Below are 14,200 nucleotides of genomic sequence, written 5' to 3'. Positions count from 1 at the left end.
ACATTTACCGAACAAAATGTTATAGCTGCTCACTCAACGGGATAATTTGCATTCTTTCTCTGTAACTAAAGATGATAGATCCTGGTTCTTCAATCCATAATCACTCCCTATTCTTAACCATAGCCAAAGTTGGAGAGGGTAATTTCCTATGCTCGAAATTCATTGTCGAAATATAGCAGAAAATCAACTTTAAAAATAAGTAATATCTTTTACTGCAAATTAAAACACCCACAACAATCAAAAGATTGAAACAAAATAATAAATTAATCTTCATAAAAAATATTCTTTAAAGTAAGTTTAAGAAATTTGCATACTTGTCTATCCTAAATTGTGACTCTCTGCATCCAATTCACCTGTTACAATTATATAATCGCTAACAAGGAAGTCAAATAAATAAAAGAATGCTCGTAAAGAACACAAAGTATTGATGAGAGCATAATAATAATAATAATAATAATAATAATAAATACATTAAACCAGGGATTACTATTGAAGCACACATACAACACTTCCGGTAAATTCAGCCATACCTCTCCCCACCATTTGTTCTTTCGTCTATGCGGCCTTAAAATAAAATGAAAAATCGGAATGATTCATTCCCCTTTCTAAGAGGAGTAGGATCTTTGGTTGATCTGACATTTCCCCTTCTTTCTTCGTAGATTATTAGTCCCGGGACACCTATACCCAAAGCTCAGTGTGCAATTTATTAAAGCCTTATATCCATTGAAAAAAGTTGCTAGGCATTTTTATTTTTTCCTATTTTGACTTCTATGAAGTTTCTTTCTTTGCTACAGTCGATAAAAATCGTTGTTTTAGACGATGCATATGTAAAGCCTATTTGGTTCTAGTAATTACTTTACTACTTCTTACATATTGAATAGTTTTTAATTTTAGTCTCACACTATTTATCACATAATTAGAATAAATTAATATAAGTTTTTGCAAGTACTAAGTGAAGTAAAATTATTCTTCTACAAAAAAATTCATTGATGTTAAAAAATTATTGAGTTCATCATGAATTCAATAGAGTACCATTAGGATGCCACGTAATTGCCGAAACTACTTCAAAACAACGTCTACTACTTTTATACTAACATTCCAAATAACTGACTTTTAAAATATTTATTTAAGGTAAAATTTTAATCAATTTTACATTACTATATTTTAGGTACATAATTTAAATAAGAAAAAAATTAATAACTATATTTCAACGAATTTCCAAGTTCTAAATATTAGAAAAATAATTAAATAATTGTCTTGTTTAGTGTGGACTTTATTTTTAAAGGATAAAAAGACGAATAATATTTGCCAAGGATATATATATATATTTGTCACTTAAACCAAACGTATTTCATTTTACTATGATTTGGTAACTATGTATTTTTCAAATGAAATGTAATAAATAAATAAAAGGAATACGTGTATGTCATTTATCACGGAGCAACAATTGAATTCTACTAGACTACTACTACCCAATTTCAGTTCTGTCACGTGTAATTCAAGATCCAAGTCTACAGCCATTTGTACATAAATAGCATTTCAACTGTGTGTGCGCGTGTGTTTTTGAGAGAGAGAGAGAGATGGCGGAAAGAGACATAGACGATCTTCCAAAGAATTCAGCGAACTACACCGCGTTAACTCCGTTATGGTTTTTAGATAGAGCAGCGACGGTGTATCCAAATCGCAAGTCGTTAATTCATGGCTCCGTTGAGTACACGTGGCACCAGACTTATCGCCGTTGCCGTCAATTGGCCTCTGCTCTTACCAAACGGTCCGTCACCTTTGGTAGCACGGTAATTAAGTTCTCTGTCTTCCGAGTTCTGCACAGTATTTATACATGTGCCGTTGTTGTTAGTAGGATCATCGAGATTTGTTTTTTTATATAACGATAGTGTTTGGATCAACTTGTACGCATTAAAAATTATTAGGATCATTGAGATTTTTTTTTTTATATAAGGATAGTGTTTGGATCAACTTGCGCACATTAAAAATTATTGTCATCCTCCGTATATATCATCTTTCTAGTTTCTAGAATATGGAAAATATAGAAAAGTTGTACTAAATTCAGCGTTTTATTGTTTGCTCGTCAATTAATTAAGAAAAAGAAAAAAAAAAAGGGCAACCCGGTGCACTAGGCTCCAGCGATGCGGGAGTCAAGGGAAGGGCTGAATCACAAGGGTCTATTGTACGTTTCCTTACCCTGTTGTAATCATCATCATTATTACTACTACTATTGTAATTGCTATTGCTCTAGAATATGGAAAATATCGCATATTTGGTCTGAATTCAGTGTTTTATTGTTTGCTCGTCAATTAAAACAGAAAAAAGAAAAGGATCAGATTTTCCCTTGTCCAGGGATCGCCCCTTTAAAAGTTGTTGTAGCAGTCATCATTATTATTACTATTATTGTTGTCGTTGTTGTTGTATAGTTCCATAGGATCTGAACTGAGCTAAGAGGGAGAAGTTATATAGCCAAGCCCAAGTGGAAGACATATACTTGACATTCTTGTTATTAGCATCTTCTTCAGTATTACCTTTCTAGATATGGAGAACATGTTGAATTTCTACTAATCAGCGTTTTACTTGTCAATTTTTTTTCGAAAAGAAAAATAAGAAGAAAAAGATCAGCCTCTATATCTGTTTCTTAGTTCATTTATTTATTATTTATGTTCTTTTTATCAATATTATATTTTTTGGGCTTGAACAAAGCAAAATGGATATACAGGATTGATATAGCCGGCTCCAACTGGTTTGGGATTGAGACATAGTTGATTGATGTATCGGAAATTTCATTTCTCCCCTTTTTAGTGTCTTTAGTATTCTGTGTATTGGGCCGCTTTCTTATTTTTCTCAATTAAACTCATTTTTTGTGTCATTGAATTATGGAAATTCGTCCTTTTGTCTGCAGAATACTCTGATTACTCTGGTTTGGTATGTCCATTCCAAATCCAAGAATGCATTTTTAGTTGACGTTTCTGTTATTTATCCTGTGCTTGTTATCTTTGGACTGGTGTAACATTTTCATCTTTTATTTTTGTTGAAGACCTGCTATTACTTAGGTGCTATTATTGTGCTTTCTCTTTTCTATTTTTGAACTAATTGCTATTCTATTTACTTTGTACAAGCTATTGACTAAGTGAATCCAAGAATGAACTTTTGCTGAAGTTTGGTTGATTTTGACTTTGTTTCCCGGCAAGTTATAGTATGATCTTTCATAGAACTGATGTCAACTATCTGATCCTTGTAAAGCCATCGGCTGTTTTTTCCCTTAGTGTGTTTGGTATGTCGGCAAATGTTTTCTGGTTACCTTGAATATTGGATAATCTTTTTCTCCAGAAAAATGTTTTCACCGAAATGGGGAAATTGACTTTTGTCACAGGTGGAAGTCATTTCCTTTTAGAAATAATCCAACTTTATTTATTCTCACTGTCCTGTTTCTAAGTGTTATTGCATTTCTAGGCTACTGCTGCATTTAATGAGATCTATTTTAAAGGTGTAGTGCTTGGAAACCTATATTTTAGCCGAAATCTAGCTGAAGAAATTACCTTTCTTTGATGCGAGTCTCAGTCTCTCAGAGATGCAATATGCGCCTTAAAGTGATTATGCATTGGTATTAGAGAGAGCATCACGGCACTTGATCAGTTGATCTCACTGTACCACTACATTATCTTTGTTTTCTTCAAACTAGTTTTGGCCTCATCTGCTCTTTAGCTCTTTACTGGTGCAATTGTTGTCCGGTTAGCCTTAGAACCATATAAGGCTTGTGTTAGAGTTATCCACTGCATGTCATTTTGGTATTTCAGTGAACTGCTTAACCAGAGTGGTTTTATGCATGCTGTCCCATGAAAATCTTCAGTTATAAATCTCTTTGCTTTTTCTGCAAAAGATAACTTGAACTAACCATCAAAGTAGTAGATTTTGTATATATAGGTAAGATCTGTGCTATTCTCATGAGGCAATCCATTACGCTGTCATCCACAAGCAGATTCTGCAATAACAAGGAATAAAGAAAGATGAATCTAATATATAATAGGCTCAGTCTGATTCTTGGTTGAAAGTGTGAAACATGGTGTGCATGCATGCGTGCATGTGTGCGAGCCCGAGAGAGAGTGAACATGAGAGGTAGAAGAAGAGAGAACGTAATTGGGCTCCATATAAGTAGGAAGTGACAATTAGAAATTAGTATGTTATAGACTATAATAAACTAATCTAGCAAGGATAGGTTCACAGATTTTCATCTACTGGTATTATACAACATAAACTAAGTATACATCAAAAACATTCCTGCAATCTGGTGACAAATCAGACAGCAGAAATGATATTAACTTTGAGTTTACTAGAGGATCTTTGTTTTCTCGATATAAGTATGTGGAATGTTAATTAGTTTTCTGCCTCTCAATCCCGAGAGTTTCATTCATTGCAGTACCTTTCCCATATTTTTCCTCTTGTAATGCGCTTGCCAATTTCATTTATGGCGTCATGTTAGGATATAATGATGCATGGTTCTGCTTCTCAATCTACATGTTTTAATCTATTTAATAGCTTTTAAAATTTAAAAAAGATGAATAAAGATAGTTGGATGAAACAAGAAGCTAATATATATATATATAATCGGGTCTTTGGATCCTCAATTTAAGAAGAGGCGATTAAGTATTATGTACACCAACTTTTATTTGTTCTGTTGCCTGTTGCACTTTTTCTCTCCATATTAAGTGAACAAAAATGCCCAAACTTTTAATTAGTTAGTTGTGGACATCAATATTGTTATCCTCTTGATGAAATGCATTTCTTGTATCCCTGTGGATGCCCCTATTCATCCTTGTTTTTTCCGCTTCATTGGCAGGTTGCAGTTATTGCCCCAAACATCCCCGCTTTGTATGAAGCTCATTTTGGAATGCCAATGGCTGGTGCTGTTTTAAATGCAGTTAATGTCCGACTAAATGCGCAAACAATTGCTTTTCTTTTGAGCCATAGTGCAGCTGCTGTTGTCATGGTGGACCAAGAGTATTTTCCCTTAGCCGAAGAAGCTTTAAAAGTATGGGAAAATAACAGAAAAGGAAAATTTAAGGCTCCACTTCTGGTTGTAATTGCTGATAAAAACTGTGATCCAACACCGGTCCAATATGCTCTTGAGAAAGGGGCAATTGAATATGAGAAATTCCTAGAAACTGGCGATCCAGACTTTCAATGGAAGCCACCAGAGGATGAGTGGCAAACTATTGCTTTGGGCTATACTTCTGGCACAACAGCTAGTCCTAAAGGAGTGGTGCTGCACCATCGTGGCGCTTATCTTATGGCTCTGAGTAATGCTGTGATTTGGAGTATGCAAGAGGGAGCTGTGTATTTGTGGACTCTACCACTGTTTCACTGTAATGGTTGGTGTTTCGCTTGGACACTTGCTGCAATTTGTGGGACTAACATATGCCTTAGACAGGTAATTCCGTGGTTCTTTTTCTGCACATGGAGATTCTCATGCCCTATTTTTGCAACTTAATAGAGAGCAGCGCGTAATCTGCTTTGTCATAGGTATGCCAAACTAATTGGCACATGAAAAAATAGATTTCAGCTATAGTATGCTTTGACCTACGAAGTATTGGATTACCAAATCCTAATTGAGTAAAATGGACGACTGCAGTCATAATTGTTTATTTTCACCATACCTCCTAGTGCTGACATTTAGAGAAAATTCAGACCATGTAGAATGGACAAGGGACAATAGTGTTCGGGTCTATTCTGAAATTGGACACTAAGGCGGGAATTTATTAATTATAGGGGGGACATGACAGGAGTTTGGCTAGGTAGTAGGCAACTCCGTTTCTTTTCTTCCCTTTTTGGAGTTTGGTTGAATGGGTTTTCATTTTGCTTAGTAGGTTTGCAGTGTAAAACATAATTATCTCAACAATCATTAAAATGGGAGCACTTGGCTCTTGATGTCTGTTACTAAGTTGGAGGAGGTAAAAAGAAAATGCTTTTTTAGTTGGTTTGAACACACTGCTCCTTTTTTCTGCTTTGTTTCTGGCTCTTTACAAGCTTCCCTTCTGTTTTCTCGTTTCCTGCATGCAGGTAACCGCAAAGGCTGTTTACTCGGCTATAGCCCATCTTGGTGTGACTCATTTTTCTGCTGCTCCTGTGGTTCTCAACACCATAGTTAATGCCCCAAAAGAGGAGACCATCCTTCCTTTGCCTCGTCTTGTGCACGTCAGCACAGCCGGTGCTTCTCCTCCTCCTTCTGTTCTTGCAGCAATGTCACAACGTGGCTTCCGTGTCTTACACACTTATGGCCTTTCTGAAACCTACGGCCCCTCGACTTTATGCACGTGGAAGCCCGAGTGGGATTTACTTCCCCCAGACGTCCAGGCACGTCTGCATGCACGCCAAGGTGTCAGATATGTTGGTTTGGAGCAGTTAGATGTTGTTAGCACGAAAGACATGAAATCTGTCCCAGCAGACGGAAAAACAATAGGAGAGATTGTATTCAGAGGTAATGTTGTGATGAAAGGGTACCTGAAGAATCCTAAAGCTAACGAGGACGCTTTTGCTGGAGGCTGGTATCACTCGGGTGATCTTGCAGTTAAGCATCCGGACGGATATATAGAAATTAAAGACAGATCAAAGGACATCATCATTTCTGGCGGTGAAAACATAAGTAGTGTCGAGGTCGAGAATATCCTATATCTACATCCAGCAATACTAGAGGTATCTGTAGTGGCAAGGCCGGATGAGCAGTGGGGCGAGTCGCCTTGTGCATTCGTGACATTAAAGGCTGATGTGAAGAAAACAGACCAACAACAGTTGGCAGAAGATATTATAAACTTTAGTCGATCGAAAATGCCCAAGTACTGGGTTCCAAAATCAGTTGTGTTTGGACCATTGCCAAAGACTGCTACTGGAAAAATACAAAAGCACTTGTTGAGGACAAAGGCAAAGGAGATGGGACCAGTGAAGAAGAGTAGATTGTAATTATAATGGTCGGCAGCTAAACAATACAGAAGCAAGTTTCTCATTAGTCATTATCAATAATTTTATGCTACTTTGGTCAAGAAAAATAATACAAAAGCAACTTCTGAGTTTGTCTTTGTAGCTTAGGGTCGACATATCTCTATTAGTGGCGGAAAATTACATTGTATGATAAATTTTTCTGTTTAATGTATATTTGTTGACTCCCTTAAACTTTTTGATGTTTCTATTTTTATTTTTTTTAATATTTTGACACCCCTTAGGTGAAAATTCTAGCTCCACTACTGATCTCTATGTATCTTTGGTCTTTATTATACATAAATAAGACTTGCGTATTAGCTGAACCTTTCTTATATTTCTTACGTGAAACAAACACTTTTCTTTGTTAGTGTCCTCTTGACTAGGCAAATTAATTATTACTATATATTTTAGGATGAAACATACTAATAACCACTTTATAATTTTAAAACGTTGGTGATTTTTCGTGAGTTTTAAAAATTAACCTTATAAATCATGTTCATTGCTAAGAAATTAGCTATAAAATACGCGTTCATCACTTTAACTCGCACGAATGATACATGGCCCGCGACACATTAGATCATCGACTGCATTTAGTTTGGTAATCATTCATATAATTTTCACCTAGACCGATAATCAAGGTAGAAATAGCCCATTGACCATTTTTTGGGGGGAAATTCAAAAATAGCCAGATTTACAACTGGTCGTTCAAAAATAGCCCAGTTTCAAAAGTAATCGATATTTAGCCACTTTTCATGTAAAGATAAATTTGAGCGAAAACACTGTTCAAAACCCGGAAAATACGCCAGCATATTATGCTGGAGTTCCAGCATAAGTATACTTGAACTCCAGCATATTATACTGGAGTTCCAAGATAAGTATGCTGGAACTCCAGCATAATATGATGGAGTTCCAGCATAAGTACACTAGAACTCCAGCATAATATACTGGAGTTCCAGCAAGTATACCGGTCCAGCATAATATACTGGAGTTTGGAGCACCGGTGCTCCAGTCTCCAGTATATTATACTGGAGCCAGCAAAGTATACCGGTCCAGCATAATATGCTGGAGTTCATACACAGGTGCACCGAACTCCAGTATATTATGCTGGACCGGCCTCTGCTGCAGCAAAATAGTGGCTATTTTTCATTGACTTGGTAAACGCTGGCTATTTTTGAATGACCAGTTCGAAAACTGGCTATACCGTGCTATTTTTACCATTTTTTGGCTCTGTCTACAGATCCTTTTTAAGCAAGCTAAAAATCTGATGAGGAAATGTTAGACTACGGTCGAAAATTTTGTATGGTATTGTAAACGTTAGACCACAGTCTAATATTTTATGAGCAAACTAAAAGTTATGTGAGCAAGCATTAGACATGAATTTAACATTGTCCGAAAGGGATAATTTTTCAAAGGATATATTTGCACAAAATTTGAAAATAGGGACAAAATCTAAACAATATCCTAAAAATGGACACTTATACAAATCAGCCGAAAAGTGGCTATTTGTGATTTTTCCACAAGCGACTTGAAGCCATTTATATTCGGGTTATGACTCCAAACCCGTGAACCCATTTTGAATCTGACCAGTGTAAAGTAACCCGCCATAAATGATGAAACTAAACCTACAAAATCCGCCGGTTGCCGCCCAACCACAAGCCTCCTCTTTACCTAAGATCATTTGAAATTCAAACTTTTCAATGCAACATTTTCTTTTTTCCAATATATTTGTCCTAAATTAATTGCAGTTTCATTTTATCAGAGCTGCAATGAGTGATCCAGCAATTGAATCAAATGACGCACAGTCAAGCTCAGAAGAAGCTCAAAAGCCTCAGATTGAGCCTATTCGGATGCCTACTGTGGAGGAAATAAGAGGACAAGACATTTGGAACAACTGTGCTGTTCGTAGTGTTGTTAGTGGAGTCATGGGTATGTTTTAATTACACTCCTAATTTGATTTAATTTTTTTGTCATATTGTTCAGTTTTATGGTCATGTCATGCGTCGACCACCAGATGCACCGGTATGTAGTTGTAAAACCATGGCTAGTGAAGGTATTAAACGAGGACGAGATAGAAGTAAAATCACATGGAATGAAGTTGTCTGACCTACAATTTCTAGGAGACATTCAGACTAAGCAAAATATAGGGCACACTAGAAGAAATACAGTGGTGGAGCTAAGATTTGAACTTTATGGGTTCTAAATTCTAGGATAGCAACATAATGTGTTAGTGATTGGATTCTGAATTTAATTTTGTATATATTTAGTGAATTTTTTAATATAAATACAAAGTTTGGACTAAAGCTACTAGGTTCGGCTAAAACCATGCGTCGGCTTCTAGCTCCGCCCATGCATACATATTAGTTGAGAATATGTTCTAGGAGTGGTTTAGCCTTTTAAAGATTTATACATTTTGGAATACTTGTATAATATTGACGTGAGATGAGTTTAAATGGAATAACATAGTCGACAAGGATTCATATAGTTGAACCCAACTTGTTTGAGACTGAGACGTATTAGCTGGTATTTTTGTTTATTGTTTATTGTTATTTTAAATGGATAGTCCAAATTGTCATTCTTGCAATACCTTAACATAATGGATGACAATTCTTGTCTATGTCCAAAAAATTGGATGACACTATTTCTATGTTTTATGTCATAATTATGTTACAAGTGCCAAAGTAATACAAGAGTCTTTAATGTTAATCCTGTTGCAATGACTGTTATTCTCTTGTAGTCCTGTAGTAGAGGATAAGTGAGCTTCATTCCAGTTAGCTTACAAGCTCTATCAACTGTTGTTGTTTGTGAACAAAATCTGGTTCCAGAGCTTCTCTTTGTATCTAATTTGGTAATTCTTTCTGGTAACTTAAATGGAATATCTCTGTGTATGCTTTGGACTTTTCCGTGAGGTTACTTCTTAGGCTCATTTGTAGACGCATGGTTTTCATTTTGTAGGAGGGGGACTAGGGTTGTTCATGGGTCTGTTTCTAGGGGCGCTGGATAACCCAATAATGCAAGAGGAAATGACTACGAGGCAACAACTTGTATACCAAGCAAAGCAGATGGGTCGAAGGAGTTGGAGTTCCTGCAAAACTTTTGCTGTTATGGGTTTGGTTTTCTCTGCTGCTGAATGTGTCGTTGAGAAGGTAAATTTGACCTTAAAGATGATAACCATATGGGGTTCTATGTACCTGTTTTACAATTTTCCTGTTAATTTTTGGAAAAAACGAAAAGAAGTTGGAAATCATTCTCACAATTAGAGTCGGGTACTTTTCATCTAACACTCAAATGCTATAAGTAATCATTTTCTTGTATTATGTTAAAAGGCACGGGCAAAGCATGACATGACAAATACAGCAGTAGCAGGGTGTGTAACAGGAGGCACATTATCTGCTAGAGGTAATATTTGTTACTTTGACCATGCAAAATATATACAAACGAAATCTTGACTTGATATATTTTCATATCTTGCATCTGTTACTGGATTCATATAGTTTTGGTTTAGATAGAGCGACATGGATAGTGAGATTCATATAGAGACGAGCAGAGTAGTAGTTTCAGACCAAAAAGCAAAAGAAGAAATTTCAGGGTCATGTCATCAGAAATGTAACTCACACCATACAAAGAAGAAAGGCAAAATCAAATGTTTAGTGCAAACTTTTTCCCAAAGAGGTATCGGCTACTTAAAGCGAGAGTGCATTCAAAAATTCAAGAGTGCGTTGGTTGAAACAATTGTGGCCAGTCCCAACTAGTCTGGAGCTAAGGCGTTGATGTTGATGTACCTTTCTCATAAAACAAAGACGTTGACATTGATATTGATGTTGTTGCATCTGTTCCTCGATCTTGTTATATATGCTTGTACTGCTAATTTTACTTGAATGATATATTAGCCTGCCTCAGTAGAATATTTTTGAGACCTACATGAATATAATGTTGTATAACATTTTGGGCTTGGGGCAATCAGGATTGCAGTAGGATTTCTTTTTGGTGGGTGTGGAATAGGATAGGGTTTTGCTGTTAGTGGGAGACAGATATTTAACATCAAATACAGATGGAGCAATACATGTTCTTATAGTAGGTCATTTTAATTGACATGAGTACTAGGATAAGATACAGAAATTTATGGGGGCTTAACCTGAGCCTTATATAAATAGTGTTGCTACCAGTTTCTTATTACAACAACAACTACCCAGTAAAATCCCATCAAGTGGGGTCTGGGGAGGGTAATGTGTATGCAGACCTTACCCCTACCCCGATAGGGCAGAGAGGCTGTTTCCGATAGACCCTCGGCTCAGAAAGATGGAAATAAGAAAAACAAGAAAAGACAATTCATTAGTAACTCTAGTAGAAATCGTAATAGTAACAGAAGCATAACAATCAAAAGATGGATGACATGCAATAACAGTAACCAGGCCCGGGGCTCAAATAAACAGCAAGTATAGTGTGTATTCAACATAAACTGCAAGCCATCTAAGGCCAACCCTAATCCAACCCCGCCTCACCCCCGGAAAGAAGTAAGAAAAGTTCTACTACCCCCTAACCTACAATCCTAATGCTTGACCTCCAGACCATCCTATCAAGGGCCATGTCCTCGGAAATCTGCATTCGTACCATGTCCTGCCTGATCACCTCTCCCCAATACTTCTTAGGCCTCCTTCTACCTCTTCTCGTACCCACCACGGCCAACCGCTCACACCTCCTTACCGGCGCATCAAGGCTTCTCCTCTGCACGTGTCCGAACCATCTGAGCCTTGCTTCCCGCTTCTTGTCATCCACAGCGGCCACACCCACCTTCTTCCGAATATCTTCATTCCTAATCTTGTCTATCCTAGTGTGCCCGCACATCCACCTCAGCATCCTCATCTCCGCTACCTTCATCCTCTGGATATGTGAGTTCTTAACCGGCCAACACTCTGCCCCATCCAACATGGCCGGTCTAACCACAGCTCTATAAAACTTACCTTTGAGTGTCAGTGGCACTTTCTTGTCACACAAAACCCCAGATGCAAGCCTCCATTTCATCCAGCCCGCCCCTATACGGTGAGTGACGTCCTCGTCGATCTCTCCGTCCCCCTGAATCATCGACCCAAGGTACTTGAAGCTATCTCTCTTCGGGATGACCTGTGATCCAAGCCTCACGTCCCTGCCTACTTCCCTCGGCTCAGCGCTAAACTTGCACTCCAGGTACTCTGTCTTAGACCTGCTCAATTTTAAACCCTTAGACTCGAGGGTCTGTCTCCAAACCTCCAATCTCACGTTAACACCAGCCCTTGTCTCATCAATTAGAACTATGTCATCAGCAAATAGCATACACCATGGCACATCCCCTTGAATATGGTGTGTCAATGCATCCATCACCAAGGCAAATAAGAACGGGCTAAGCGCAGAGCCTTGGTGTAATCCCATAACAACCGGGAAATGGTTTGAGTCGCCTCCACAGTCCTAACCTTAGTCTTAGCTCCATCATACATGTCCTTGATCGCTCTTGTGTAGGCTACCGGCACGCCCTTAGCCTCAAGACATCTCCAGAGCACCTCCCTAGGAACCTTGTCGTAGGCTTTCTCCAAACGTCGTCTTCCTCACCCTCACCTCCACCACCCTCTCTTGACTTAATTCATTATTTATATGTGGTGAAGAAAGGGCGGTGGGTTATTGGGACTGCTTTCAAAGGATATTAAGGAAAAGAGTTCTGATTCCTTTAGTTTTCTTAGAGGATAACCTATAGTCGAAGTGAGAATCATAGTTCAAGTATTTTATATTCCATTTGATCCGGGGCATCAGGTAACGTCCAATAGAAACTTCATCCTTCAACTATCAAGATGCTATTTACCCAGATTTCAAGTTTGGGAGATCCCATTCATGAAATGAGCTTTTCTGGGGTGTACCTTGATGTCGAGACCCACATAACTACGTTTTTCGTCTCTTATGACTCCCAGCATAACCTAAGTTCCCAGAGTGAGGGGTTTATTGCAGATTAATGCATTCTCTTAATCTAGCAGGGAATATGCAGCATACTAACCCAGATGGGGCATAGATAGTTGACAATTTATCCTACCCGGGTTCTAATTGGACTTTTGACTCTCTCTCTCTCTCTCTCTCTCTGGTCATGGCTTGTCTTTTGACTTTTGATGATAGTAGATGCTAAGTTTGCTTGTAGAATTAAGCCTATGTCGGTTAGTTTGAATTACAACTTTTCTGCGCCTGATGAAGCGAGTAATTGGACTGTGCTAGTTCACTTATACTTTCTATTAATAGTTTCTTTTAATTTATAATACAATCGCATTCGTTTCAGGTGGACCAAAAGCTGCATGTGCAGGTTGTGCTGGCTTTGCTACATTTTCGGTCCTGATTGAGAAGTTCTTGGATAGATATCACTAATCCTAGTGAGTAATTAGACAATCCGGATCTTTTCTCAGCCTGAAAGTTGGAAGTTACAGCAACCTACATATATATAGTCACATTCTTTTTACCCCAACTGTAAGATATCGATATAATGATATTGGGCAATGTTGTAAACATGCAGCTCACTTCATACCTCATATTTGTCCTCTGTTCACTTCCTTGAGTTTGTGAATCTGGTCCCAGAACAGGGAAAATCTAGCATTAATTTAGACACGTTTAAGACATTTTTGTCTAATAAGGTAGTCAGTTTCTATGAACGGGAACCATGGCGTAACTGGTAAAGTTGTTGTCATGTGACCAGGAGGTCACGAGTTCAAGCCGTGAAAACAACCTTTTGCAGAAATGCAGGGTAAGGCGGTGTATAATAGACTATTGTGGTCCGGCCCTTCCCCAAACCCCGCACATAGTGGGAGCTTAGTGCACCGGGCTGCCCTTTAAGGTAGTCAGTTTCTCTTGTTTGTAATGTATACTTTCCTTACTCCAATAAAATATTGGCTTGTTTGCAAGTCACTCTACCTCCATTTCATTTATGCAACCTTGTCTAAACCCGGAGATTACCAAAAAAAAAAAAAAAATTTGAAATTAGTGGTATTAAACATGTTATTTAGTTTTACAGCTTCAAGATTTTATAGAACTTGTAAGCTTAAACTTACTATAATATTTTGTTGCTATTAAATGAGAAGTCTAAAATTAAATTGTTTACAAATATGATAGTGTTTCATTCATTACAGAAATAACTAATAAGAAAATAGTATCATATAAAATGAAACACGGGAAGTAATTGTTTATTGAATCGGAGTTGATTTACTTGCACTAAAATTAT

General features: G+C 37.5%; 2 protein-coding genes across 3 annotated transcripts; both read left to right on the top strand.

Annotated features, from left to right (window-relative positions):
- The first annotated feature begins 1,474 nt into the window (after positions 1-1,474).
- On the top strand, positions 1,475-7,175 carry LOC109241295 (acetate/butyrate--CoA ligase AAE7, peroxisomal-like). Its single transcript, XM_019408019.1, has 3 exons — positions 1,475-1,793; positions 4,844-5,434; positions 6,064-7,175. The coding sequence occupies exons 1-3, from the start codon at positions 1,581-1,583 to the stop codon at positions 6,958-6,960; spliced, it is 1,701 nt and encodes a 566-aa protein (XP_019263564.1). The 5' UTR covers positions 1,475-1,580; the 3' UTR covers positions 6,961-7,175.
- Positions 7,176-8,537: 1,362 nt separating this feature from the next.
- Positions 8,538-13,601, top strand: LOC109241294 (mitochondrial import inner membrane translocase subunit TIM22-4-like). Of its 2 annotated transcripts, none has more exons than XM_019408018.1 (4): positions 8,538-8,904; positions 9,931-10,121; positions 10,302-10,374; positions 10,470-10,810. In XM_019408018.1, the coding sequence occupies exons 1-4, from the start codon at positions 8,745-8,747 to the stop codon at positions 10,478-10,480; spliced, it is 435 nt and encodes a 144-aa protein (XP_019263563.1). In that variant the 5' UTR covers positions 8,538-8,744; the 3' UTR covers positions 10,481-10,810. The 2 variants fall into 2 exon arrangements, with proteins under 2 accessions (XP_019263563.1, XP_019263562.1); XM_019408017.1 differs by lacking the exon at positions 10,470-10,810 and adding an exon at positions 13,268-13,601 and having other exon boundaries at positions 8,539-8,904.
- The last annotated feature ends 599 nt before the right edge of the window (positions 13,602-14,200 follow it).

The sequence above is a fragment of the Nicotiana attenuata genome, unplaced genomic scaffold, assembly GCF_001879085.1.
Source record: "Nicotiana attenuata strain UT unplaced genomic scaffold, NIATTr2, whole genome shotgun sequence".
NCBI lineage: Eukaryota > Viridiplantae > Streptophyta > Magnoliopsida > Solanales > Solanaceae > Nicotiana > Nicotiana attenuata.
This window is presented reverse-complemented; position numbering and strand designations above follow the sequence as displayed.

Bases quoted from the DNA above. Each gene is read 5' to 3' on its own strand.
- LOC109241295 (XM_019408019.1), top strand. From the start codon at position 1,581: ATGGCGGAAAGAGACATAGACGATCTTCCAAAGAATTCAGCGAACTAC. The intron at 1,794-4,843 runs GTAATTAAGTTC...CTTCATTGGCAG, and splicing joins CCGTCACCTTTGGTAGCACG to GTTGCAGTTATTGCCCCAAA. The intron at 5,435-6,063 runs GTAATTCCGTGG...TCCTGCATGCAG, and splicing joins CTAACATATGCCTTAGACAG to GTAACCGCAAAGGCTGTTTA.
- LOC109241294 (XM_019408017.1), top strand. From the start codon at position 8,745: ATGAGTGATCCAGCAATTGAATCAAATGACGCACAGTCAAGCTCAGAA. The intron at 10,122-10,301 runs GTAAATTTGACC...TTATGTTAAAAG, and splicing joins CTGAATGTGTCGTTGAGAAG to GCACGGGCAAAGCATGACAT. The intron at 10,375-13,267 runs GTAATATTTGTT...CATTCGTTTCAG, and splicing joins AGGCACATTATCTGCTAGAG to GTGGACCAAAAGCTGCATGT.